This window comes from Syngnathoides biaculeatus, chromosome 7 (assembly GCF_019802595.1).
Source record: "Syngnathoides biaculeatus isolate LvHL_M chromosome 7, ASM1980259v1, whole genome shotgun sequence".
Classification (NCBI taxonomy): Eukaryota; Metazoa; Chordata; class Actinopteri; order Syngnathiformes; family Syngnathidae; genus Syngnathoides; species Syngnathoides biaculeatus.
Window position 1 is genome coordinate 509,340 of NC_084646.1, and position 27,907 is coordinate 537,246.

The window sequence follows — 27,907 nt, forward strand, 5'->3', positions numbered from 1 at the left end:
AACGGTTGACACAAAGACAGTTGGACAACGAGTGGTACAGCTATGGTGAAGGATGCCTCCTGAAGTCCACGATCATCTCTTAAATCTTTAGTGCACTCATCTCCAGGTTAAAGTAGGATTTGTTAAGATTAAGATGAACTGAAGTGGTCATAAAACAATAAAAATGTAAATTAAAAGACTATAATAAAAATATAAAATAAAAACTACAATAAAACTGGTACTTTAGTGGGTCTTAAAACAATACAACCACCACTCCAAACAGTTGTAAAATTATAGATCCAGAAACACATTAATTAAAAGCATCAGAGGGAGTCATTGTGCAAGGTTCCCCCAAGAACACACCTGAACAAATGTCTGGGAGGAGGGGGAAGATAGGACGAAGGGTGAGGGGTCACCCACGAACATGTTGGTCAATGTTGAGTTTAAGTCATGAAAGAGGTTTCAGACCAGAGGCCATGTGTGGGTCGAGGCAAGGAGGGGTGATTATTAGATTATTTTAAACAAGTAAAGAAGCAAACAATGCAACCGTGACTTCAGATAGTCATAAAACAGCACAGACTACAATATTGGAAAAAAATGGTACCAGTTGGTTTATGAAACAGCACAGGGGATGGATGGTGGGGTGAATCTATCGACTACGAGCAAAGACAAATGGAACTTTGGGACAATTGTGACCCTAGAATCTGCTGGGAGCAGATTTCATGCCAATCCCTGGGAAAGGAAGGCTGAGTGTGGATTATTTTAAAATGGCAAATTAGCATTTTTAAAACACTTCAAAAACATTTCACACATTACATTGAAGTGGATTTTATCTCCTGTTTTTCTGAACCGCTGGTCAGAAGCCATGAGATCATCGGCTTCTGATGAGCAGGAATGAATGAAGACTTCATGACACCATGGCTTTTGGGCAAATTAGATTTATTGAAGCCTATACCTGGAAGCCGTCACCTTATCATGGTGGAGTGTGTCCCAATGATCCAAGGAGCTAAGTTCTCAGGGGCTTCACGGCCCTACTAGTGTCACCCATGATAAACACGCCCTAGGTGAGGTCCAGACAGCATGCCTATAAGACTCCTAAGATGAAAAAAGTAAATGGATTGATGTTTCCCTTGCCTGTACCTAGGTCACTGGGGCCACCCTCTCGAGCCAGGTCTAAAGGTGGTGCTTAAAGGTGAGCACCTAGTTGCCGGGCCTACACCCATCGGGCCCGGCCAGGCACAGCCCAAATGGGTAACGGAGGTCCCCGTTCCTATGGTACCTCCGGTTGAGGCATCATAGGAGTCAGGTTAAGTGTGGGTTGGGCAGCGCCGAAAGGGGGTCTTGGCAAACTAATCCCCGGCTACAGAAACTGGTTCTAGAGATGTGGAACATCTCTTCTCTAGCAGAGAAAGAGCCCAAGGTGGTGTGTGAGGTTGAGAAGATATAGTCGGACTCGCCTCAACATGCCGCAAGGCCCCTGGTACCAGTCTTCTTGAGAGGAGTTGGACTCTCTTCCACTGTGGAGTTGCCCAAAGTGAGAGGTAACAAGCAGGTGTGGGTATACAATGCCTTTAGGTTGGGGTTCACCCCGATGGATGAGAGGATAGTCTGTCTCCGCCTTTGGGTGGGGGAACTGTTCCTGACTGTTGTTTGTGCCAATGCACCAAACAGCAGTTCAGAGTACACACCCTTATTGGAATTCTTAGAGGGGGTGCTCGAGAGCACTCCTGGTGGGGACTTCATTATTTTTCTGGGGGATTTCAATGGTCACCTGGGCTTTGACAGTGAATTTTGGAAGGGCATTATTGGAATCAGAACCAGACCAGTGTTTTGTCACTGGACTTCTGTGGTCATAACCCATTTCCATTATTAACAACATGATCAAGTATCAGGGTGTCCACAGATGCACCTGGCACCAGGACACCCTAGGTCACAGTTAGATGATCAACTTTGTGGCCATGTCATCGAACTTACAGCCACATGTCTTGGACACTTAGGCGAAGAGAGGGTCACAGCTGTCAAGTGATTATCACCTGGTGGTGAGTTGGCTCCAATGATGGGGGAAGATGTAGTGGGCCCAAATGTATTGTGAAGGTCACCTGGAAATGGCTGGCAGAATCTCATGTCTCGGATAAGCACTCGAGGGATGGATGGATGGATGAATTGATTAATCAAACAAACACACAAATGAACAACCCAACCTGAGTGGCATACCACCTATTTACAAAGCCAAAACAAGAAAAAAATTCCCCTGAAAATCCTGGACACCAGTTTACAAAGGTGTAATTATCTGGGCATAGAAATAACTATGAAAATACCAACCATTACGATATTTGAAAGCTTCTTTCTGCTTACCACAAGGTGGCACTCTGTGTCCATGAAATACCCACTACGCCGAAGAGACTGACCAGTCAAACAAATGGTACACTTTTCTCGTAAGAGTCCTCTCTGAAAACCTGAGCCCCTGTTGTAAATGAGACAGGTTCTTTTCTGACGAGAAGTCAAGCACTAATAAACATACAAATGCCTGTAAAAAATTATGTTCAGCTTGATTACTGCGCTCAAAAATCATATTAGTCTCACAGGAATTTAGAATTCGTTAGGGGTCGCCTCAGCGTGTCATCTTTTTCTAAGCCTATTTCCTGCATTTTCCTCTCGAACACCAATTGCCCTCATGTCTTCCCTCAAACATCTACCCATCTTTTCTATGGTCTTTCTCTCGATCTTTTGCCTGGCACCTCCATCATCAGCCCCCTTCTACCAAGATACTCACTCTCTCGCCTCTGGACATGTCCAAACCATTGAAGTCTGCTTTCTCGAACCTTGTCTCCAAAACATCAACGTTTGGCTGTCCCTTTAATTAGCTCATTTCTAATCCTATCCAACCTGCTCACTCTGAGCGAGAACCTCAACATCTTCATTTCTGCGACCTCCAGTTATGCTTCCTGTTGTCTCTTCAGTGCAACCATCTCTAATCCATACATCATGGCCGGCTTCACCACTCTTCTGTCACATAACACACCAGACACCCTCCGCCAGCTGTTCCAACCTGCTTGGACCCATTTCTTCACTTCCTTACCACACTCACCATTGCTCTGTATTGTTGACCCCAAGTATTTGAAGTCGTCCACCCTCGCTTTCTCTTCTCCCTGTAGCCTCACTCTTCCACCTCCACCCCTCTCATTCACGCACATGTATTCAGTTTTACTTCAGCTAATCTTAGTTCCTTTCCTTTCCAGTGCCTGCTCCCTGCTTTCACTGTATATCACAATATCATCTGCGAACATCATGGCTCAAGGGGATTCCAGTCTAACCTCATCTGTCAGCCTATTCATTACCACAGCAAACAGGAAGGTGCGCAGAGCTGATCCCTGATGCAGTCCCACATCCACCTTAAATTCTTTTGTCACACCTACGGTCTTTTGTCTCACCATTGTTCTGCTGCTGTCACACATGTCCTGTACTACTCTAACACACCAAACTTACGCATGCAGTGCCACAGGTCCTCTCTTGGTAATCTGTCATGGGTTTTCTCTAGATCCACAAAGACACAATGTAGCTCCTTCTGACCTTCTCTGTGCTTTTACACTTTCATCCTCAAGGCAAATAATGCATCTGTGGTACTCTTTCTGGGCATGAAACTATACTCTTTCTAGGCATGAAACCATACTGTTACTCGCAGATATTTATTTCTGTCCTGAGTCTAGCTTCCACTAGTTTTTGGAAACTTGCAATGAAAATGTCAACAAACAAAAAAAAATATTGCTCACCAAACCAAGCCAACTATGAACTGTAAATTTGAAATGTCGCTTCCAATTTTGTTTCATTTATTTAATTTTAACCCACAATGATATCCCCGTCTGTTTTTCTTGGTGTAAAACTGAATTATTGCTTGCAGACCATCTTTAGCAATGCATGTTGAAAGGTGAATGTCGCTACCAAACAGTTTTAAGGTTATGATGTCTCCTATTTTTAAAATACAGAATTAGCGTTTTGTCCACTGTATTGTCTGTGCTTTCATCCTGTATCAGGCTGCGCCAAGGTGGAATTTTAACATTGTGCACCATCTCATCCTGTACCTTCTACTTTGGCTTCAGACCAGACCTTTTTTACTCAAAAAAAGAGAAACTCTCATTCAGTTACACAACTTTTTCTTTATTATTATAATAATAATAATTATTATTATTATTTTCCAATTCTGATGTGGCGGAGAAATATGTTAGAATAGTACAGGACATGAATGAGGGCAGTAGAACAGTGGTGAGGTGTGCCGTAGGCGTAACAGAAGAATATAAGATGATGGTGGGATTGGATCAGCACAACAGAGCTGTGGGAACTATAGAGGAATAAAGTAGATGAGCCACACAATGAAGTTATGGGAAAGACCAATGGAAGCTAGATTCAGGACAGAAGTATCTGCGAGTAACAGTATGGTTTCATGCCTAGAAAGACTATGGTTTAATGCCCAGAAAGAGTACCACAGATGCATTATTTGCCTTGAGGATGCAAGTGGAAAAGTACAGAGAAGGTCAGAAGCAGCTACATTCTGTCTTTGTGGATCTAGAGAAAACCCATGACAGAGTACCAAGAGAGGACCTGCATGCGTAAGTCTGGTGTGATAGAGAAATATGTTAGAGTAGTAAAGGACATGTATGATGGCAGCAGAACAATGGTGAGACAGAAGAGTCCCTGCAAAAATGAAGGGCAAAGTATATAAAACAGTGGTTAAGCCGACCATGATGTATGGATAAGAGATGGTGGCACTGAAGAGACAACAGGAAGCAGAACTGGAGGTGGCAGAAATAAAGATGTTGAGGTTCTCGCTCGGAGTGAGCAGGTTAGATAGGATTACAAATGAGCTAATTATAGGGACAGCCAAAGATGGATGTTTTTGAGACAAGGGTCGAGAGAGCAGACTTCGTTGATTTGAACATATCCAGAGGTGAGAGGGTGAGTGTATTTGTATAAAGGTGCTGAGGATGGAGCTGCCAGAAAAAAGAGCGAGAGGAAGACCAAAGAAAAGTATGATGGATATTGTGAGGGAAGACATGAGGACAGTGGGTGTTTGAGAGCTGATGCACAAGATGGGCTTAGATGGAAAAAGATGACACGCTGTGGCGACCCGTAATGGGATAAGCCGAAAGGAAAAGAAGAAGAAGATGAAATCTTTTCCTATGCTGTTACCTGCTTCATCTATCAAGTCTATGGAATTCAGCTGGGATGTCTCCAATGATTGATGTCCATATGTGAATATATTGTACACACAGTATCCTTTGCCCATTCGCAGTTCACCATTAGCTTCCCGCATACTTTTTTCCCCAAAATGTACCATATCTTCACAATCCTAAGGTCCTCTCAAAAGTCTTAAATTTTCTCCTAAATAGACAGGGTGCCTTATATAATGAGCTTAATGTGAACACCAAGTTCCAAAATCTGTAAATGATGTTGTGTGACTACTCCAATTAATTACAACTGAACATATGCACATTACATTGTTAGCATCCATGCTAACGTGTGTTTCAACATGCATGAAATCTACCATATGATGCATAGTATTTAAAGTGAAGTTAAAACGTAAAATTATTTCTTTCGTCGTTTCATTATTTTCTAGTTATGCTATTATGTTTGCGGTGGTCTGATAATTTTAGTTTTTATGACACCCTGAGTGTGAACAATTTGTTGACTAATGACTTACCAACACTGTCAATGTCTCTCTCTCTCTCTCTCTCTCTCTCTCTCTCTCTCTCAGTTTCTCTCTCTCTCGTTTTATATAGGGTTTTATATATATATATATATATATATATATATATATATATATATATATATATATATATATATATATATATATATATTATATATATATATATACACACATGAATTTTTTGAGCTGGTTGCAGGCCAATCACAGGACACATGGCGACAGACAACAGTGTGCATTCACAATTACACCTAAGGGCAATTTAGAGTGTCCAATTAATGCATGTTTTGGGGATCTGGGAGGAAACCGAACTGCTCAGAGAAAAACCACGCAGGCGAAAAGATAACATGCAAACTCCACACAGGCAGTTCCGGGTTTGAACCCCGGTCCTCAGAACTGTGAGGGAAACGCTTTACAGCTGCCATGCCACATTTCCTTGGGTTGTCTTTGAGTGAAATTAACATTGGTTTGATGATCTAAAATATTTGTGATATGAAAAAAAAAAAATCAGGAGGGTTCTTTTTCATGGCACTGTGAATCCCTAAAAAATGGAAACACATTTTAATCACAATATATTGAGAGAGGGCAAGAGTAAGGATAAAATTATATTATTATACAAATTGTATAAGTTGTTGTAAGGACTCCTTACTACAGGGATGGGACTCATTTGCAAATCACGGCCAACCTATGTATAATTGAATACACTACAAAGAAAAGATATTTAATTTCCATCAGATAACTTTGTATTTAGGAAATAGTCATTAAATTTGATTTTTACGGCTGAAACATATTCCAACATATTCCTGAAAAATTGGAGGAAGGCTCATCAAACGCTTGTTTGGAAGATCCCACAGCCGAACAGGCTAATTGGGAACAGGTGGGTGCCATGATTGGGTATAAAAGGAGTTTCCCTTAATTGCTGTTTTCACAAGCAAAGATGGGAAAGGTTCACTTCTTTGTGAACAAGTGGGTGAGATAATTGTAAGTTCCTCATTGTTAGCTGCTCGTAAGGTCAACCAAAAAGCTTGAAAAGCTTAAATGTGCACAGCGATTTCCTGTTAGCCTCACGCGCATCCCGAATGATGACTTCTCTCTAGCCTTCTTTTCATCTGCCATCCAGCAGACTGACAGACATATTAAACTTGAAAAAAAAGTGCTGAAAAATAATTGGCACACACACACACACAGTGGTGTCTCATCCAACCACTAGGGGCACAACAGAAAGGAGCGATGAGATGTGGAAAAAAAGAGGTGAAAAAGAAAAGAACAAAGAACATTTTTTTTACCTTGCTCTCTGCCTGTCTGAATTAGAACCATTTTCGTTGAAAATAAAACACCTTCAATCGACTGATTAGAATTAAAAATGATATAAATACATATCTTTACATCCAAATAGCTAATTTGGCGAGCAGAGTTCAATCCAGATGGATCGGAGGAATATTGATGGGTAGATGGTTAGATCAATAGATTGATACCTTTTTTTCTCTTTAAAGTTTCTCTTTTCTCCTCAGGTTAATTTATGGTTGGAGCTGGTTCCTCATTTGCACAGCCTGAATGATGTCACCCATCTAATTCCTACCACCACTAAGGTAGGGCATTTTATTTTTCTTCATATCATAATTTACTGCCAATTCAAATGATCCCAAGACATAGTTAAAAAAATGCTTAAAAAAAACGTACAACTAGAAACAAAACCCCACATGAGGAAGATAAGATGGTCAAGAAAAAAATCCTTTCATCCAAGAAACCTGAAACTGAGCAAAGACTTAGTTTGAAGTGACTAACTCGAATTTTTGTGTACGATACGGAAATTTTAGTTGGTTAAAGAAAATGATGAGGATTTGGTTTGGGCAAAGTATGCGGAAATGTCAATAGCTCCAATACCAGATGTTTGTGCACCCTGGTGAAAACATGAAACTTTTTCTTCCACCTGGTTAAATACGTGCGTGCCAATATGCTCAGTTGCTCAGTCTCAGTCTGACTCTGTATAGAGGGTTGCTTCAGTTTTCGCAAGGGTATCATTCTTTAACCCCTCACCAAAATCCTGAAAATATGCAATTAATGTATTAAAACGCCTATGCATGATATGTACCATATTATGAACTTAAAAGTCTTAAATTTTCTCCAAAATGGACAGCACGCCTTATGTGTGCACTGACATGGGGTCATGTCAAAAGTACAATTTTCACACCACATAAACAGAAGAACATAACTATCAAATAACAAAATATAAAACAATGACTGAAGAAATAATCAACACAAAACATGCACATTAAACATTTATGTACTTAGTAGAGCACTCCCAGCATGGTTTGCTTTATGGGAATGTGTAAACAGAGTTATGTGTGGTGCTATTTCATCTCCACAGACAGTCAAGATGCAGTTTGTATTTTTGGTGGACAAATAGGAGTTATTGCAACACAACCGAGCTTGTAAAACACCTCAGGTTAAACCATGTAAACAGATGCGGAGAGCATAACGTCATGTGCTACTGCTTGGCAACATAGAGTCTCTCGAGTACTGCAGTATGGGTATCACTGAGCTCATCCCATCCATCTATCAATTTTTTTCCACTTATCCGAGATCGGGTCACAGGGGCACAATCTTAAGCAGGGATGCCCAGTCTTCCTTCTCCCCAGCCAATTCATCCATTTCTTCAGGGGTTCTGATGCCACCCCGGAGACATATCCTCTACAGCATGTCCTGGGTCATCCCCGGGGTCTCCTCTTGGTAAGACGGATTTGGAACACCTCACCAGGGAGGTGCCCAGGGGGCATCTTAATCAGATGCCCGACCGATGTCATTCTGGCCGAAGGGTAGCGGCTATACTCAGAGCTCCTCTTGGATAACTAAGTTTTTCTCTAAGGGAGAGCTTAAACAACATGCAAAGGAAACTAATTTCACCCACATGTATTCAGGATCTTTTTCTTTTGCTTGTGACCCACAGCTCGTGACCATAGGTGAGCATAGGAATGTAGATGGGCCGGTAAATTGATCGCTTCTCTTTTCGGCTTAGCTGCTCCTTCATCACAAAACCCCGATAGTGACCTCTACATCGCCTCTGCTGCACCTCAAAATTTTGTCAGTAAAAGTAATGAACACAATCAATGACAAAGCAGCTTTGTCGGAGTCCAACCCTCACCAGAAACAAGTCTGACAGTCTGACTCGACGAAATGACGATTATCTTGTTAATTCATTATAAATGTGACCAATGGACTTCTGTGTTGTGTAGTTTTAAAGACCACGTCATGACACAGTATTCATCTCTGAGGCAATCTCCATTTATTTAACACAGCTGCCGTGAACAAGACAAAACAAACACTTTGTAGTTTCTGTTGCATCAAGCTAGGACCTAGACAAGTGTAACAAATAATCCTCGATACATACTAAAAAGTGTAATACTCTTCAGCCATCATGTAGCTTACCAAAACATACATCGTCAAAAAGAGGAGGGGTAAAGATGGTCGCGGTACTTATTACGGGAGGGTATGTCCCCTCTAAGTATACGTAGGGGTGTAAGGGCGGTACTTAATTGCAACGTTCCATTCAAGGTGATGTCGGTGAACTACAGTGCCTTGTGAAAGTATTCAGCCCCCTTGAACTTTTCAACGTTTTGCCACATTTTAGGCTTCAAAATAAAGATATAATTTTTTTTCTCAAGAATCAACAACAAGTGGGACACAATGGTGAAATGGAACGAGATTTATTGGATATTTCAAACTTTTTTTTATAAATCAAAACCTGAAAAGTGGGGCATGCTATTATTCAGCCACCTTGCGTGAATACTTTGTAGTGCCACGTTTTGCTGCAATTACAGCTGCAAGTCGCTTGGGGTATGTCTCTATCAGTTTTGCACATCAAGAGACTTTTTTTTTTTTTGCCCATTCTTCCTTGCAAAATAGCTCAAGCTCAGTGAGGTTGGATGGAGAGCGTTTGTGAACAGCAGTCTTCAGCTCTGGCCACAGATTCTCAATTGGATTCAGGTCTGGACTTTGACTTGGACATTCTAACACCTGCATGCATTTATTTGTGAAACATTCCATTGTAGATTTGGCTTTAAGTTTTGAATCATTGTCCTGTTGGGAGCGGCACTGTGGATCACCTGGTAAAACGTTGGCCTCACAGTTCTGAGGACCCGGGTTCAGTCCCGGCCCCATATGTGTGGAGTTTGCATGTTCTCCCCGTGCCTGTGTGGGTTTTCTCCGGTTACCCCGGTTTCCTCTCCCTCTCCCTCTCCCAAAAACATGCAACATTAATTGGACACTTTAAATTGCCCCTAGGTGGGATTGTGAGTGTGACTGTTGTCTGTCTCTATGTGCCCTGCAATTGGCTGGTAACCAGTTCAGTACCCCGCCTCCTGATCGTTGACGGCTGAGATAGGCTCCAGCACTCCCTGTGACCTGCATGAGGATAAGCGGCAAAGAAAATGGAAGATTGGAAGATAGATCTCTCTCCCAGTCTCAGGTCTTTGCAGACTCCAGCAGGTTTTCTTCCAGAATGGTTCGGTATTTGGCTCCATTCATCTTCCCATCAATTTTAACCATTTTCCCTGACCATGCTGAAGAAAAGCAGGCCTCAACCATGAGTCTGCCACCACCATGTTTGACAGTGGCGATGGTGTATTCAGGGTCATGAGCTGTGTTGCTTTTACGCCAAACATATCGTTTTGCATTGTGGGCAAAAATTTTGATTTTGGTTTCATCTGACCAGAGTGCCTTCTTCCACGTTTGGTGTGTCTCCCAGGTGGGTTGTGACAAACTTTAAACAAGAAATTTTATGGATATCTTTGAGAAATGGCTTTCTTCTTCCATAAAGACCAGATTTATACAGTGTATGACTGATTGTTGTCCTATGGACAGACTCTCCCACCTCAGCTGTAGATCTCTCCAGTTCATCCAGATTGATCATGGGCCTCTTGGCTGCATCTCTGATTAGTGTTCTCCGGCCATTTCAATATGATTGCTTGCACAGCCCTCCTTGAGATGTTTAAAGCTTGGGAGATCGTTTTGTATCCAAATCTGGCTTTAAACTTCTCCACAACAGTATGTCGGACCTGCCTGTTGTGTTCCTTGGTCTTCATGATGCTCTCTGCACTTTAAACAGAACCCTGAGACTATCACAGAGCAGGTGCATTTATACGGACACTCATACACAGGTGGATTCTATTTATCATCATCAGTCAACATTGGATCCTCACCGAACTTCTGGAATGAGTTCACCGAACTTCTGGAATAAATTTTGTTCCACTTCACGATTGTGTCCTACTTGCTGATTCTTGACGTTCTCTTTATGTTTGTTGCCTGAAATGTGACGGAAGGTTGAAAAATTCCAGGGGGCCGAAAACCTTCACAAGGCACTGTAGGTAATGTCAAACCAGTGCTCTGTGTGCCTCTGGCAGCAGCTCCTTATTTGTGCCTCATATTCACTAATTAGGCCGTGCATATAACCCTTGTGGGTTGTATTTTCAGTTGCCAGTTCGTTATGTTTGAGACTGCATCGTTGTGTGTGAGCATGCGAGCGTCTTGATGGTATATTTCCCTCGTTACACCATTCCTGTGCCACTATAGTCAAGTGTTGTTTTGTTCAGGTTCCAAGTTTTTGCCTTGTAGTTATCGGACCTTGTTTCATGATTTTTGGACTTTGCCTTTTTGCCACATGTTTTTGTGCTCCTGCTTTTGGACTGCTTACCTGTTTATAACCTCTGCCTGAATTAAACTGCCGTTGAAAATCATGTCCCTGCCTCAGAGTCTTGCATTTCGGTCCTACCCAATGCTGCATGCTCATGCTCGTGACAGGTGATGGGTACATCCCAATAGGAATTGTACATTCTCAGATTATTATTATACACACAGATTAATGAAGCATCTTGTGTAGTACTTATATTGGAATAAAAGATCATTTTAAAATAACTTGAATATGCTCAGTAGTTTTGTGATTTTGTTTAAATAAATGTCTGTTGAAATGGAAGGGGATTTTTATAACGTGTATTTTCCTTTGATTTAAAACCAAATCCACTACACAAGACTCTTTTGAATTATTAAGTACTAGGAACTACCATCATCATTTAAATCTGTTGATCAGACCGTACACTGCTAGTTTATTGATAGTTGATGTGCATTACTGGGCTCGAGTAACATATGAGAAAAACTAACAACCAATATATCAAAAAGATAATCAACATATTTGTCAGAAGGAGTGGAAATGGGTTTCTACCAAGATGAATAGTATAATATTACTATACCCCCAGAATGACAAAGCTGTTGAGCAGTACTTATAGGCTGGTTTAAAAGAACGTTTCAACCTAAATAAAATGACCTAATGTTAAAACATTGATGAGGAATAAATCTTTCTTCTTTTCCATTTGGCTTGTCCCGTTAGGGGTCGCCACAGAACATATACATTTTCCATGTCATCTTATCTCCTGCATCTTCCTCTCTAACACAAACAGCCCTCTTGTCTTCCCTCATTACGTCCATCAACCTGAAACTGAGCTCATTTCACAAGTACTTCATGGTCACAGGTGTGAGGGCACCAGGGCGGTTAGGTTAAGTGTTTCTTTTTGGGGATGGGAACTATTGATGTAGATTTCAAACAAATGGGGATGTCTGCTTGGGCCAGTGAGGGATTGATGATCCTGCAGAAGATACTGGACAGCTGGTGGGCAGTTTCTCTGAGCACCTTGCCTAGTTTTTCATCTGGGCCAGCAGCCTCCCTGAGGTTCATGGCCAGGAAGACACGCCTCATGTTATGCTCTTGTACCCTTGGGTCAAATTCTTCAAAACCTTAATTTTGACTACCACAGCTATGCAGATGACACACAGTTATAGTATTTGAAAACCCTGCTATATTGCAAGTTCTCCCACTTAGAAATCATAGAGCGGTCTGAAATTTTCATCATAGGTGCGTGTCCACTGTGAGAGAGATAATCTGAAAAGAAAAATCCAGAAATCACAATGTATAATTTTTTTTTAACGATTTATTTGTGTTATACAGCTGCAAAGAAGTATTTGAACACCTGAGAAAATCAATGTTAATATTTGGTACAGTAGCCTTTGTTTGCAATTACAGAGGTCAAACGTTTCCTGTAGTTGTTCACCAGGTTTGCACACACTGCAAGAGGGATATTGGCCCACTCCTCCATGCAGATCTTCTCTAGATCAGTTTTCTGGGCTGTCGATGAGAAACACGGAGTTTCAGCTCCCTCAAAATTTTTCTATTGGGTTTAGGTGTGAGACTGGTGAGGCCACGCCAGAACCTTGATGAGTCTTACGGAGCGACTCCTTTGTTTTCCTGGCTGAGTGCTTTGGGTCATTGTCATGTTGAACGACCCAGCCATTTGGCATCTTCAATGCTCTGACTGAGGGAAAGATGTTGTTCCCCAAAATCTCACAATACATGGCCGTGGTCATCCTCTCCTTAATACAATACAGTCGTCCTGTCCCATATGCAGAAAAACACCCCCAAAACATGATGCTACCAACCCCATGCTTCACAGTAGAATGGTGTTCTTGGGACGGAACTCATCATTCGTCTTCCTCCAAACATGGTTTGTGGAATTATGACCAAAAGGTTCCATTATGGTCTCATCTGAACATAAATCTTTCTCCCATGATTCCACTGTACCATCCAAATGGTCATTGGCAAACTTAAGACAGGCCTTGACATGTGCTGGTTTAAGCAGGGGAACCTTCCGTTCCATGCATGATTTCAAACCATGACGTCTTAATGTAACACCAACAGTCACCTTGGAAACGGTGGTCCCAGCTCTATTCAGGTCATGACCAAGTCCTGTCGTGTAGTCCTAGGCTGATTCCTCATCTTTCTAAGGATTATTGGGACCCACGAGGCGATATCTTGCACGGTGCTCCACTCCGATTGAGATTGGATCGTCATGTTTCTCCGCAGCCCTTTTTAGCCGTGTGGAGTTGAACAATTTTGTCTCTGGTGTCTTTGGACAGCTCTTTGGTCTTGGCCATGTTACAAGTTTGAGTCTTACTGATTGTATGGGATGAACAGGTGTCTTTATGCAGCTAACGATCTCTTAGAAGTGCATCTGATTCAGGATAATACATGGAAAGTGGAGGTGGACTTTTGAAGGCGAGACAATTGTTTTTGGCAATGAAGAAAAGAGAATTGCTGTAAGTACATATGGACTCATCAACTTTAAAAACCAAAGACCAAGTCTGAAAACGTGGTGTTCTGATAGATTCCAATCAAATCAATCACAAAATCAGCCTTTTACCATCTGAAGAACATATCTAGAGTGGAGGCTTGGTCAAGCAGACGAGGAAAAGCTCATCCATGCTTTCATCTCAAGTAGACTTGACAACTGTAATGGTTTCTGACTGGACTCCCCCAAAAAAAGTATTAAACAGCTGCAGCTCATTCAGAATGCCAGAGCTCGCGTTCTGACCAGAACAAAGTGGTCAGAGCATATAACTCCATTCCTGAAGTCCTTCCACTGGCTTCCAGTCAGCTTTAAAACAGATTTTAAGGTTCTGCTACTGGTCTATAAATCACTAAATGATTTAGGTCCTGAATACATGAAAGAAATGCTTATGGAATACAAACCCAGTAGAGTTCTGAAATCAACTGACATAGATCAAATAGTGGAGTGAAAAGTCCAAAGCAAACATGGTAAAGCAGCATTTAGCTATTATGCTGCACACAAATGGAATAAGTTGTCAACATTGGCGAAGTCATCCCCAAGTGTGAATTTTTTTAAAATCCAGGTTTAAATCTTTTTTCTCTTGCTTGTATTTCCACTTTTTAATCATATTTTTTGCATTATACATAGTCTTAATTGTACTTTTTTAATATACTTTTTTTGTTGTCATTTTTGTTTTTATCCCATTTTCAACATCTTATTTCTTTATTTTATTATTTATTTTAGATACTTTTAATCATATAAAGCACATTGAGTTACCTCGTGTATGAAATTCACTATACAAATAAATTTGCTTTGCTTTAAGTGGAGAGTTCCTGGAGCCTGGTGGAGGTCAGGGGAGCACTGGAGCAGCTCACTGTCAAAGCAGTTGTTGAGCTCCTTTGCCAATGACTCACTTGTGGCTGCTGTCATATCACAGCCTGTAAAGTTTGTGAGGCTTTGTAGACCCTACCACACCTCCCGGGGTATATAGCTGGCAAAATGGGAATCCATCCTCCAGTTGTTGTCCGATTTGGTATTTTTGACACCATTCTTCAGTTTACCTCAAGCTGTGCTGTAAAAAGCTGTCTGCTGACCTGAAGGCTGTGTCGCTAGCCCTAAGTAGTGAGTGGATCTGGCTGGTCATCTAGGGTGTCTAGTTTGGAAAAACCCTGATGCTTTTCTTCACACAGATAGTTTCTGTACAGAACTTGATATAGTCCAGTACACCCCATATGTTTCTGTTTAGGTCCTGGTCTTCAAATAGATGTGAGTCTGTGTGTTGGAACCACAATCCTGAAGTTCACTGACTGCAGTCACTGCCCAGGTTGTTACAGTCATTGTGGTGGGCCTGGATCTGGGTCTGAGGGGGGTGTATGAAGGGAAAGCACCAGGGAGATGTGGTCTGACTCACCAAAGTAGGGGAGGGGTGTGGTGCAGTGGCCATGCTTCATTGTGGTGTACATGTGGTCTAAAGTGTTTTCACCTCTTGTTGGACATTTTGCTGGTGGAACTTTGGCAGTACAGTCTTCAGATTGGTCCTATTAAAGTCCCTGGCTATAATGTGAACGCCTTCACAGCGGACCCTGTTCATTGACGATGTTTAGGAGGAGAGAGAGAGTGCAGCGTGAGCATTAGTATCTGGTGGAACAAAAACAGCCGCGATGATGGCTTCAGTTAGCTCCCTCAGATCATAAGAAGGCTGGTATTTAACAGACATGTACTAAAATGTTGAACAGTGTCTCTGAATAACCACACTGTTGTTGCACCAGCCATCACACACAGAGCCCGCACCACCTCTGCTTTTGCCAGAATTTTCAGTATGATCCCAGCGGTCCAGGGTGTGGCTGCGAGCTGCACACTCCCATTGAAAATGTTTGGGTGAACCCAGGTCTCCATTATTATGAGGATTTAGCAGTCACAAATATAGCAACTATCCACAAGTTGTAATTCCAGCTCGTCCATTTTGTTGACAGTCGATCTGTTGCTGGTAAGGTTATAGGCTTGGAACTGGTGGTCTGTGTGGGTTGTTCTTTAGCTTGAGGAGGCAGCCCAATCAACGGCCCCATTTGTGCTTTTTCTCCCTCATCCTCATGTGCTGCTTCGCTCAGCCTACAACAATCCATGGCAAGTATGGCGGTCTCGCTACCTCATCTCAAATGTTGTGTTTCCGCCGTAAGTTGCTCGAGACTGCTATTTTTGTCCATATCCGAGGTCTAAAAGGTGTAGCAGTGTAGTGCTGGGGCGTATGCCAGCAAGGTGCCCCAAAAAACACAAGCAATAAAATCCCTTAGAGCCATAACCCGCTGTGTCCGTGCGCACCGCCATAATAACTAGGTTGTAATCGTATTGTCTATATAATAATCAGAAATCCTCTGCATGACAAAACCCGTAATATTATGGAATACAACAAAGGAAGAAATACAGATCAATTTCAAACTTCTTCTTCTTCTTTTCCATTCGGCTTGTCCCGTTAGGGGTCGCCACAGCGTGTCATCTTTTTCCATCTTAGCCTATCTCCTGCATCTTCCTCTCTAACCCCAACTGCCCTCATGTCTTCCCTCACCACATCCATAAACCTTCTCTTTGGTCTTCCTCTCGCTCTTTTGCCTGGCAGCTCCATTCTCAGCACCCTTCCACCAATATACTCACTCTGTCTCCTCTGAATATGTCCAAACCATCGAAGTCTGCTCTCTCGAATCTTGTCTCCAAAACATCCAACTTTGTCCCTCTAATGAGCTCATTTCTAATCCTATCACACCTGCTCACTCCGAGCGAGAACCTCAACATCTTCATTTCTCCTACCTCCAGTTCTGCTTCTTGTTGTTTCTTCAGTCCCACCGTCTCTTGTCCGTACATCATGGCCGGCCTCACCACGGTTTTGTAAACTTTGCCCTTCATCCTAGCAGAGACTCTTCTGTCACATAACACACCAGACACCTTCCGCCAGCTGTTCCAACCTGCTTGGACCGTTTCGTCACTTCCTTACCACACTCACCATTGCTCTGGATTGTTGACCCTAAATATTTGAAGTCCTCCACCCTCGCTATCTCTTCTCCCTGTAGCCTCACTCTTCCCCCTCTACTTTTCTCATTCACGCACATATATTCTGTTTTACTTCGGCTAATCTTCATTCCTCTCCTTTCCAGTGCATGTCTCCATCTTTCCAATTGTTCCTCTGCGTGCTCCCTGCTTTCACTGCATATGACAATATCATCTGCGAACATCATGGTCCAAGGGGATTCCAGTCTAACCTCATCTGTCAGCCTATCCATTACCACTGCAAACAGGAAGGGGCTCAGAGCTGATCCCTGATGCAGTCCCACCTCCACCTTAAATTCCTCTGTCACACCTAAGGCACACCTCACCATTGTTCTGCTGCCATCATACATGTCCTGTACTATTTTAACATACTTCTCTGCCACACCAGACTTACGCATGCAGTACCACAGTTCCTCTCTTGGTACTCTGTCATAGGCTTTCTCTAGATCCACAAAGACACAATGTAGCTCCTTCTGACCTTCTCTGTACTTTTCCACGAGCATCCTCAAGGCAAATAATGCATCTGTGGTACTCTTTCTAGGCATGAAACCATACTGTTGCTCGCAGATACTTACTTCTGTCCTGAGTCTAGCCTCCACTACTCTTTCCCATAACTTCATTGTGTGGCTCATCAACTTTATTCCTCTATAGTTCCCACAGCTCTGAACATCCCCTTTGTTCTTAAAAATGGGAACTAGAACACTTTTCCTCCATTCTTCAGGCATCTTTTCGCCCGCTAGTATTCTGTTGAATAAGTTGGTCAAAAACTCCACAGCCATCTCTCCAAATTACTTCCATACCTCTACCGGTATGTCATCAGGACCAACTGCCTTTCCATTTTTCATCCTTTGTAGTGCCTTTCTGACTTCCCCCTTAGTAATCATTTCCACTTCCTGGTCCTTCACACTTGCCTCTTCAACTCTTCCTTCTCTCTCATTTTCTTCATTCATCAACTTCTCAAAGTATTCTTTCCATCTATTTAGCACAATACTGGCACCAGTCAGCACATTTCCATCTCTATCCTTAATCACCCTTACCTGCTGCACATCCTTCCCATCTCTATCCCTCTGTCTGGCCAACCTGTAGAGATAATTTTCTCCTTCTTTCGTGTCCAACCTGGTGTACATGTCTTCATATGCCTCTTGTTTAGCCTTTGCCACCTCTACCTTTTCCCTACGTTGCATCTCGATGTACTCCTTTCGCCTCTCCTCAGTCCTCTCAGTATCCCACTTCTTCTTTGCTAATCTCTTTCCTTGTATGACTTCCTGGATTTTGGGGTTCCACCACCAAGTCTCCTTCTCCCCTTTCCTACCAAAAGACACACCAAGTACTCTCCTCCCTGTCTCTCTGATTACCTTGGCTGTCGTTGTCCAGCCTTCCGGGAGCTTCTGCTGTCCATCGAGAGCCTGTCTTACCTCTTTCCGGAAGGCCGCACAACATTCTTCCTTTCTCAGCTTCCACCACATGGTTTGTCTTCTTAATCTTCCTACCCACCACCAGAGTCATCCTACACACTACCATCCTATGCTGTCGAGCTACACTCTCCCCTTCCACTACTTTACAGTCAGTAACCTCCTTCAGATTACATCGTCTGCACAAAATATAATCCACCTCCGTGCTTCTACCTCCGCTCTTGTAGGTCACTATATGTTCCTCCCTCTTCTGGAAATAAGTGTTCACTACAGCCATCTCCATCCTTTTTGCAAACTCCACCACCATCTGTCCCTCAAAGTTCCTTTCCTGGATGCCGTACTTACCCATGACTTCTTCATCACCCCTATTTCCTTTACCAATATGTCCATTAGAATCTTCACCAATCACAACTCTCTCGCTGTCTGGGATGCTCAGAACTACTTCATCTAGTTCCTTCCAGAATTTCTCTTTCAACTCTAACCACATTATACATAACACCCTCAATTTCAAATTTTAGTCTCATCACTTGATCTGACACTCTTTTCACCTCCAAGACATTCTTAGCCAGCTCTTCCTTTAAAATAACCCCTACTCCATTTCTCTTCCCATCTACTCCATGGTAGAATAATTTAAATCCTCCTCCTAAACTTCTAGCCTTACTACCTTTCCACCTGCTCTCTTGGATGCACAATATATCAACCTTTCTCCTAATCATCATGTCAACCAACTCCTGAGCTTTTCCTGTCATAGTCCCAACATTCAAAGTCCCTACACTCAGTTGTCGGCTCTGTGCATTCCTCTTTTTCTTCTGACGACAGATCCGGTTTCCTCCTCTTCTTTGTCTTCGACCCACAGTAGCTGAATTTCCACCGACGCCATGCAGGTTAGCAGTGCCGGGGGCAGGCGTTGTTAACCCTGGCCACGACCGATCCGGTATGGGATTCTTTAGATGAACGCTCAGATCAACTTCAAACAATGTAACTCAATTTTGTAGTCTTTAAACAAAAAGATTCATTTTGCAGTGCACAGTTTTACAAAGTGGTGTTTATTTAAAGCATGATACTCTAACTCTCAGCTCATTGTCAGTTTTTAACTGGGACCTGTACTTGGTCTTCTGTGCAGCAACAGCAGTGAAGCCAGTCTCACAAAGATAGGAAGAAGAATGCCCATATCCTTCTGCCCTAAGAGTGGATACTTCCTTACTACAGTTTGCCAGAATTCACTCAATCTCTATGACGTGAATCTCAGTTTTAATGTAGAGTCAGATGAAATGTCAATGAATTGGTCCTCCTCTGCAAAGCTGAAATCAGTTTGAGCTGGTGCATTGAAAGGATCTCTCACTCAGTCCTACGAGGAGCTATTTTCAGGGAAGTACTTTCTAAAGAATCCCACCAGTGACAAAATATGCTGCTTAATACACTGAATCACTCAAGTGGCATCATAGTCAGCTGTGTCAATAAATTCATGCAAGTTGGTCGGGGTGTGATGTCTTAAAGTTACACCTTAATTTATTTGGCTTCATGATGTCCACTGCCAATGTTCTTAGACACTGGTCTTTCCTCGTTTCTCACCGTAGTTACAGTCAAGCCAAGTCCTACATATGCTTTGTCATACTTTCTTGACTTCACTTTCAGGAGACTTTGGTTTCTCTCACTGTCTCTGTCCCTCTCCACCTCTCTTTTTGTCCTTCTAAAAAAGAAATTCCATTGTGGATTTACTCACTTCATAATACAAAAGTAAATCCAATAATTATAAGTTATCACGCACCAATTTCTCTTAATCTAAAAGCTGAATCAAATTTGAGACCCCCACCAACATGGCGCTTCAACACATCCCGATTGAAGGACCCAAATTGGAATTCTTTTGTGAGGGAGGAATGGAATGAGCATGCATTAATACAGCTATTCAAATACAAACGGTAACTGTACACAGTCATCACTCAAAATAAATGACATTTTTAAAAATATTTATTGCAGCTTATACACATCTTCGAACAACCTGGATCAAAAACAAATACAAACTTTTATTAAGGATCTAAACATTCCTCAATTAAATGTACAAGCCTTGGTGTTCCTTGAACCATCAGATAATTATATCATGCATTCATTTTTACGATTAATTTTATTTTCTGAAATCATCAGTAATAACCTCAACAATACTTGCGCTGTTTGCTGTGGTTGACAAGCTCACAACCCCCCCCCCCCCCCACCAATCAGATAGATCCAGAACTCTGAACAACTGACAAATGCAATGTGTTTGCCCATTTTAATGAAAAAAATACAACACACCACGTCAAATGTCAGCAGAAATCATCAAAATAATGACATGATTTTACATGTGAAGCTACCCAGGAAAAACTTGCTTGTCAGAATTGGATACAGTTGACCAAAAAACTGCAGAGAAAACCATTCAGCAGCTGAAAACACAAGAAGCTGTCTCGACTCAATACCATCTGACTTTTTCAAAACTATTGTGATAAACAGTGCTAGCTGATTTGCACCAAATAATCAATTGCTCACTTCAGTCTGGCGAGTTTCCGGAACCTCCGAAAGTAGATGCTGTTAAACCTCTTCTAAAAAAACAGAGCACTGGACGATTCCATGTTAGCACGCTATAGACCCATCCCAAATCTATTTATTTCTATTTATTTTTAATCAACTCAGCAATTTCTTGAATTTAAATGGAATTTTTGACAAATTTCAATCAGGTTTCCGAACTTATCACAGTACAGAATCTGCTCTTATAAAAGTACTAAATAGCATAAGATACTAACTCGGGAAAGGTGTCAATTTTGGTCTTGTTGGATCTCAGTACGGTAGATCCTAATATACTGCTGAACAACTCCCCGTGAGGGGTTGCGTCAGGAAGGGCATCCGGCGTAAAAACTTTGCCAAACAAATATGAACGTTCATCTGAGATGTCACGCTGTGGCGACCCGCAACGGGACAAACCGAAAGAAACATACTTTCTAATATACTGCTAAACAGGTTGGAAACATGGGTAGGAATAAATGGAACGGTCCTTAAATGGTTTAAATGCTACCTGGAGGATAGGAGCTAATGTACTTTGTAACCATTGGAAGTGCTTAATCACAACAAATGGCAATGACCGATTGGGTCCCTCAAGGGTCAGTTCTTGGACTCCTCCTGTTCAGCCTCTATATGCTACCCTTTGGTCAAATTCTTCAAAACTTTAATTTTGACTATCATAAGCTATGCAGATGACATAGTTATGTTTAGCAGTGTTTCCAGATGACTACAGTTCAATTGAGGTTTTGTGCCACTCTCTAAAGTACATAAATAACTGGATGAGCCAAATTTTCTTCAACTAAATCACAAAAAAAGAGCGAATTGTTTTTGGCAATAAAGAAAAGAGAATTGCTCTTAGTAAACACCTGGGCTCTATCTTTAAAAAAAAAAAAAAGACTAAGTCCAAAACCTGAGTGTTCTAATTGATTCCGACCTGACTTTCAATAGTCATATCAAATCAATTGAAAAACTGCCTTTTACCATCTGAAGAACATATCTAAAGTGAAGGCTGGAGGTGGCAGTATCAGCCCTCTTTGTCAGTGGTTGTCCGGCCTGAAGCGCCTGACCTACAGGAGTTGTGCCTCTTAATCATTCAGTGCCTCTTAATCATTCACGTAGTACACATCCACGCTATTCACTGTACATGTTTTTTTCATTTGTCACATCAGGGAACATAACAATGTCAAAGGTCTGACATGATTTTGGGGGCTGCGGGTGTCAGACCAGGTTCCAAGTTTCCTGATCTAAGAGCTAGGCCCCTCGTCTCTGTCTGTCCCCGTGGATTTTAAATGCACTACACACATTCTTCCTCCTTTTTCTTTTAAAGGAATGCTCCCCTCATTGGTTACCTTGATGAATTGACGATTATCCATTATAAATATAAGTATATCCAGAAAGATTCTAGTAAAATAATTGCAAATAATAACTTAAATGTGCAGTTTTATCCAAGCAATCATATTTTTTATGGTCGGCGCCATTTTGACTATTTTTATGAGATCACATGACTTAAAAAACAGGAAGTGACATCTCATGTGCGTAAAGAAAGGCTTGGTTACATATCAATTCCTACACAATCACTGCACTGATTTCTCGGATTTATCCTCATCTGATGAAGAAATGGCAGTATCGGTTGATTGGGAAGACGGGGGAATACGTCCATACAGATCTGAACCTGTGGCTGTTCCAGCCAACAAGGTCGTCGGGGTCGAAGTGATAGTGATCTTTGGCTAGGTGGAAGTTGGGCAGTAGTGGCTGTGTCCGTTTTTGTCCTGCTCAGCAAATTGATCAATACTTTTAAGTTTAACAGTCACTGGTGGTGTAGTGGTACACACGCCTGCCTTTGGTGCGGGCAGCGTGGGATTGATTCCCACTCAGTGATGGTGTCGATATCTGCCCTGTGACAGACAGGCGACCAGTTCAGGGTGTAGTCCACCTTTTGCCCAAAGCTCGCTGGGATAGGCTCCAGCTTTCACCCAACCCTGGTCCTCACCAGGGTTAAGCGGCTTGGATAATGGCTTGGATAATGACATGACATGACTTAATAGTTGCTATGATGCGGTTCCTTTGTCATGCGGAATTCTGGAATGTTCTAAGTAGTGCCTATATAAGGACAGGAAAGACCGTCAACGGGGCTTACTCAGACCACAACGCTGCTTTGGGACAAAGTACACCGATTGGAACAAGCTACATGGACGCCTGCTGCCTTTCTTCTTTGGACATTTGGACATTTCTGGAACATTCGCTAACTTGGAATATTCGCTGGAAAGAACATTAGCTTCTTTGGGAACATTTGTTCAACGTTGGTGAGTATTCACCGTTTTGGGTCGACCACTATGTCTTTGAATTTCTATTTTGAGGTCGTTATTTTATCATGTTTGTGTTGTGAGGTTGTTTGTGTTATTAAATTGTCTTATACGCCTTGTTGCATTTTTCTGGTTTGAATAAAGGGGACCTTTGTCTAAATTCACGCGGTACAGTGCACAAAATGTTCACTGCATAGCCTGGCCTGTTTGTCGTACGCGTTAGGGCTACCACACTTCACAAGCCACTGGGTCCTTAAATGTTTCTTTTTCTTACTGGGCAGAATATGCCACCGAGCCTTCCTCAGATTATTTCCATCCGAATTATGGCAAAATTTCGCAATACATCTGGGCATTTTCACGTGTCCAATGGTTATGGATGTGATGACATTACAAATCAACCATGATTTCTTTGTTTACACATGGAACATAGAACATCACATCCGCGCAAGTGGGTCATGTGATTTGCCGAAATGGCGGCGCCCATGAAAATTCACAATTGCCGATAAAAATCTTCTCAAAAAAAACATTAAATGATATCGGATTAACCTCAAAATTTTCAAGGTACAATGCATGACTTATCGGATTAAGGCTTTGCATTTTTCAGTGAATGAGCGTAGCGTTCCTTTAATGCGCCACATATACCTATCTCTGTGGGTGGTGTGGGCATGGAGTTTGGCTGTTTGGCGGTAGCGCCCACTACTCCCTGGCTGCTCCCTGGGTTCCTGCGCTCATACTTCCATTGTCCGGTGTCCCAATCAACCCCCCACCCCCACCATTTCCAACAATTGAGAAACTTTTTCCCGTACAAGGACTCGACTTGGACTGGACGCACCTCGGGCCCTTCAGATTGGGGGGATTTCCTGTTCTCCTGGGGTAGGTGAGGGAGGGTGGAGGAGAAGTGGCTGGGGACTTTCTATGTGGGGCCTGTGGCCACTGCTTGGTGGTTAGTGTTTGGGGCGCCTTGGGGGGCCAGCGGACCAACCTAGGTTCCTTGGCGTGGGATGTGTCCTCTCCACAGGGTTGCTCTCAGATGGATCCCTGGTCCTGCTTTCTGTCCTCGATTGATTGGGTGACGTCCATCGCTTCCGTGTTGCGGACACAGGACAGGACATTTATTTTTGCCTTCAAAGTTGCTTGAATTTACTTGCATATGTCCGTAGGCACACACACCTGTGATTCTCTCACTGAGTGTGGGACTCCTCACTTATTGCAGTGCACAATTCATGTGTACATGAAGAGCGTATGAATCACCACACTTTGGTTTTCATTCTATAAATCTCGATAATTTGTCAATCCTACTACATTCCAGTTGTATAACTGGGTTGACAACCCTTGTCATGCATCCGCTACAATCTCAAGTAACATAATTTTTTTCCTTTGTTGTAGATATGGAATGATTTACTGGACGTTTTCTCACTCTGTTTACAGTTGGCGCTGACTTTTTTTTGTCTCTCTCATCCCTCTAAAAATTCTGCACAGGCAACATAATGACATTCATATTAGGGGCCAACATTCAACACTTCTTTAACCACATTACTATTTCGGAAATAATTTGACACATTAACTGGGCTACATTTTTCATTTCAAAGTTTGAGATTGTACATGATTGGGGGGGAAAAAGCAAAATCGTCTCTGTTGGAACAACTTCTACAAGAAAGAAAATAATACTAGAAGCTAGTTATTTACTGATTTTTGTCAGTGAACCGAGACAAATGTTTTTGCACAATAAGGTCATTTTTTGGATGCTCCTTTGATGCAATGTTCTGCAGGATATTCTGAGGCAGACAGATGTTAAGCACCGGTTATGTGATGGGGTTGATATATTTGGCAATCGATTTTAGCGCCGGGTCAACAGAAACTGGGTTAAGGACCAGTGAGTTTACCATAACTTCCTGTGTTTCGCTGCCTGTCGCACGATCCCAAAAAATGTGGTTGAAATAGCACAAGAAACAGTCCAAAAAGTGCATAAATACACAAACAATCATACATAAGAAGATGAATGTTATACTTAACAATCGATTTAGAGTAGGCAGACAGGTTGCCACACATAAAACACAAAGGGTGTTCAAGGACACCCCCCATCCCCAAAAGCTTCGAAAAAAAAGCTACGCCCCTCTCAAAAACTCTAAATAGACTCAAACAATAAAATGAAAATAAGAGTAAAAGGTAAAAATGTAAGTAGAGGAGGAAAAACAGTATGAGTTTTCTACTGGACTCACGCAGTGTTACGCAACTGGAATGGCGTCTGACACCACTTCTTCCACTAATGTAGAATCTTTTTTCATTTTGCTGATTTGTGCTGACATTTCAACTGATGGATTGTATGTGTAAAGACACTATAAGAGGGGATCCAGTGCTGAGGGTGGTTGAGGAAGAGAGGTGTGGGCCAAGTCTGACAGACTGCGGATGGTTTGTTAAGAAGTTTTTAATCTACCAGCAGATGGAAGGAGATAGTCCAGGGATGGAAAGTTTGTATTAAAGGCTGAGCAAAGGTCTATGAAAAACATCTTCACATAGTTCCTTTGGTGTTCCAGGTGGCTCAGTGCAGTGTGGAGAGCTATTGTGATAGCATCATTGGTGGACTGGTTTCCTCTGAAGGCAAACTGGTGGGGGTTGAGTGAGGGAGGGAGTGAGCCCCTTATGTGACGTGCAACAAGCCTCTCAAAGCACTTCATGATCACAGGTGTGAGTGCAACAGGCCTGTAATCATTCAGACTGTCAATGGCTGGCTTTTTGGTGACAGGGATGATTGTTGCAGATTTCAGGCAGGAGGGAATGTTTGATTTTTGCAGGGAATTGTTGAAGATTTTTAAAAAACACTGGTCAGCTTATCAGCACAGGATTTCAGTACCTTCTGAGGCACTCCATCTGAGCCAACAGCCTTCCTGGCTTTTACATTCCTGAGCACACATCTCACTTCATGTTGCTGAAGTGTCAGCGTGCTACTGATGGGAGGTGGTTGTGATGAGACTGGTTGGAGACTGTCAGTCTCAAAGCAGGCAAAGAAATTGATTAGTTCCTCTGCCAATGAGGTACCTGTGCTTCTGGCACACATCTGGTTATTTTTGTTATAGTTTATGACGTGTTGTAATACCTCCCAAAATGTTTGGGAGTTATTTTCTGTGACGCACTTCCAAATGTTCCTTTTGTAGGCCACCTTGACCACTTTGATACTTCTCTTTAAGTCAGCTCTGGCCGCACTGTATTGCACCGTGTGCCCTGACCTGAAGATGGCGTTGCGTCGTCTCATGAGTACCTTGGTCTCCGAGGTCATCCAGGGTTTTTTGGGGGAGAAATCAGGATCTGTCTATGGACAGTCACAGTGTCTATGCATTTTTCAATATCAGACAGTGCAGTATCTGTGTGTTCTTGGAGGGTCTGGTGTTCAAATAATTCCCAAACAGTACATGAAAAACAGTCCTGCAGCTGACAGAGTGTATTCTCAGGCCATGTTGTAATTGATTTTTTTGTGGCCTTCTTTGTTTTAGTAGGGGGATGTATGTGGGGGTAAGGGTAAACTTAAACATGATCGGATCCAGCAAAATGGGGGAAGGGGGTGGCCCTGTATGCATGTTTAATGTTGGAGTAAACACGCTCCAGGGTTGTCTTCTCTGGTGCGTCACTTCACATACTGGATGAATTTGGGTAGAAAGGTCTTTACTGGTTTGATTGAAGTATCAGCAACAATAAATACTCTGTCGGGGTGGGTGAGCTGCTGTTTGTGTACAATCACTGTCCTAACATTAGCATCCGGCGGGATATAGACAGCTACCACAATGACTACCGTTAGTTCCTTTGGTAGATCAATGGGTCTGCACAAGACTGCAAGAATCTCTAAATCAGGAGAGTGTTGGGTGTCGATGGTCCTGCTGTTAGAACACCAGTCGTTGTGCACATAAACACAAAGTCCTCCTTCTCTGCTCTTACTGGAGACTTTGGTTCTTTCCTGCCAATTTAGCATACGGCCCTTCAGCGAAACAGCAGCATCAGAGATTCACAAATCAGAATCAGCTTTATTGGCCAAGTATGTAAAAACATACAAGGAATTTTTCTCCAGCTGTCGGTGCTGCCCTGGTACAACATTCAGAACAAAGAATAAGGAACAACATAGCAACAAGAACAAAGAACAAGAGACATTTCTTTTTATAGGAACTATTCCTTATAATTCGTGCAAGAGGTAAAATAGGGTTAGCAGTTTAAAGTGACGAATCGTGGGGTCTATAAAGTAGAAAGGAAAAAATGTGTGTCCGTGTGTGTATATATATATGTATACATACACACACTGTGTATAATGGTATCAGGTTCACCAATCAGACATTCATTAAACGGGACAAAAAAGGAAGCAAAGACACCAGTTCAAGTTCGCGAGGAGAGAGGAGAGTAACTGTCTCGTACAATTCACCACTGCACTCTTTGATTATCCTCTCCTCAGCACCTCTATTTATTTAGTTTTAAGATGCCCCTTATTTACATGGATGTTACAAAAAGGAGACGACAACCAAAATAGTTGGAAACAAAGTGTACATGTTTGTTCATGTGCGTGTGTAGAAGATTGCTGAATACATGTGTGGTCATCATTTCTTTAACAGGCAGCAGTTCTAACAATTCTGATTATTAGATGTTTTTGTTCTTGCTATCTTCTGCTAGGAGGCTTCCACATTATCTAGAGCAGAGCAAAGCATTTGTTTATTGGAAGCAGATGTATGTTAATTATAATCACAATTATTCCTACAAATGGGGATGGGGCACTGCTGACCTCAACTCGGGATGTTGTGAGTTGGTGGGGAGAATACTTCG

At 42.2% G+C, this 27,907-nt stretch overlaps 1 protein-coding gene across 16 annotated transcripts in view; it reads left to right on the forward strand.

The window, feature by feature from the left end:
* nlgn1 (neuroligin 1) overlaps window positions 1-27,907 on the forward strand; it is a 290,450-nt gene that overhangs the window by 217,504 nt on the left and 45,039 nt on the right. For 15 of the 16 annotated variants that reach the window (XM_061825528.1, XM_061825526.1, XM_061825516.1 and 12 more), the window contains one exon: window positions 7,189-7,266. In XM_061825528.1, coding sequence (XP_061681512.1) covers window positions 7,189-7,266 — 78 coding nt within the window. Of the gene's footprint in view, window positions 1-7,188; window positions 7,267-9,580; window positions 11,379-27,907 lie in introns of those variants that run through there. The other variant, XM_061825529.1, reaches the window with a different exon arrangement.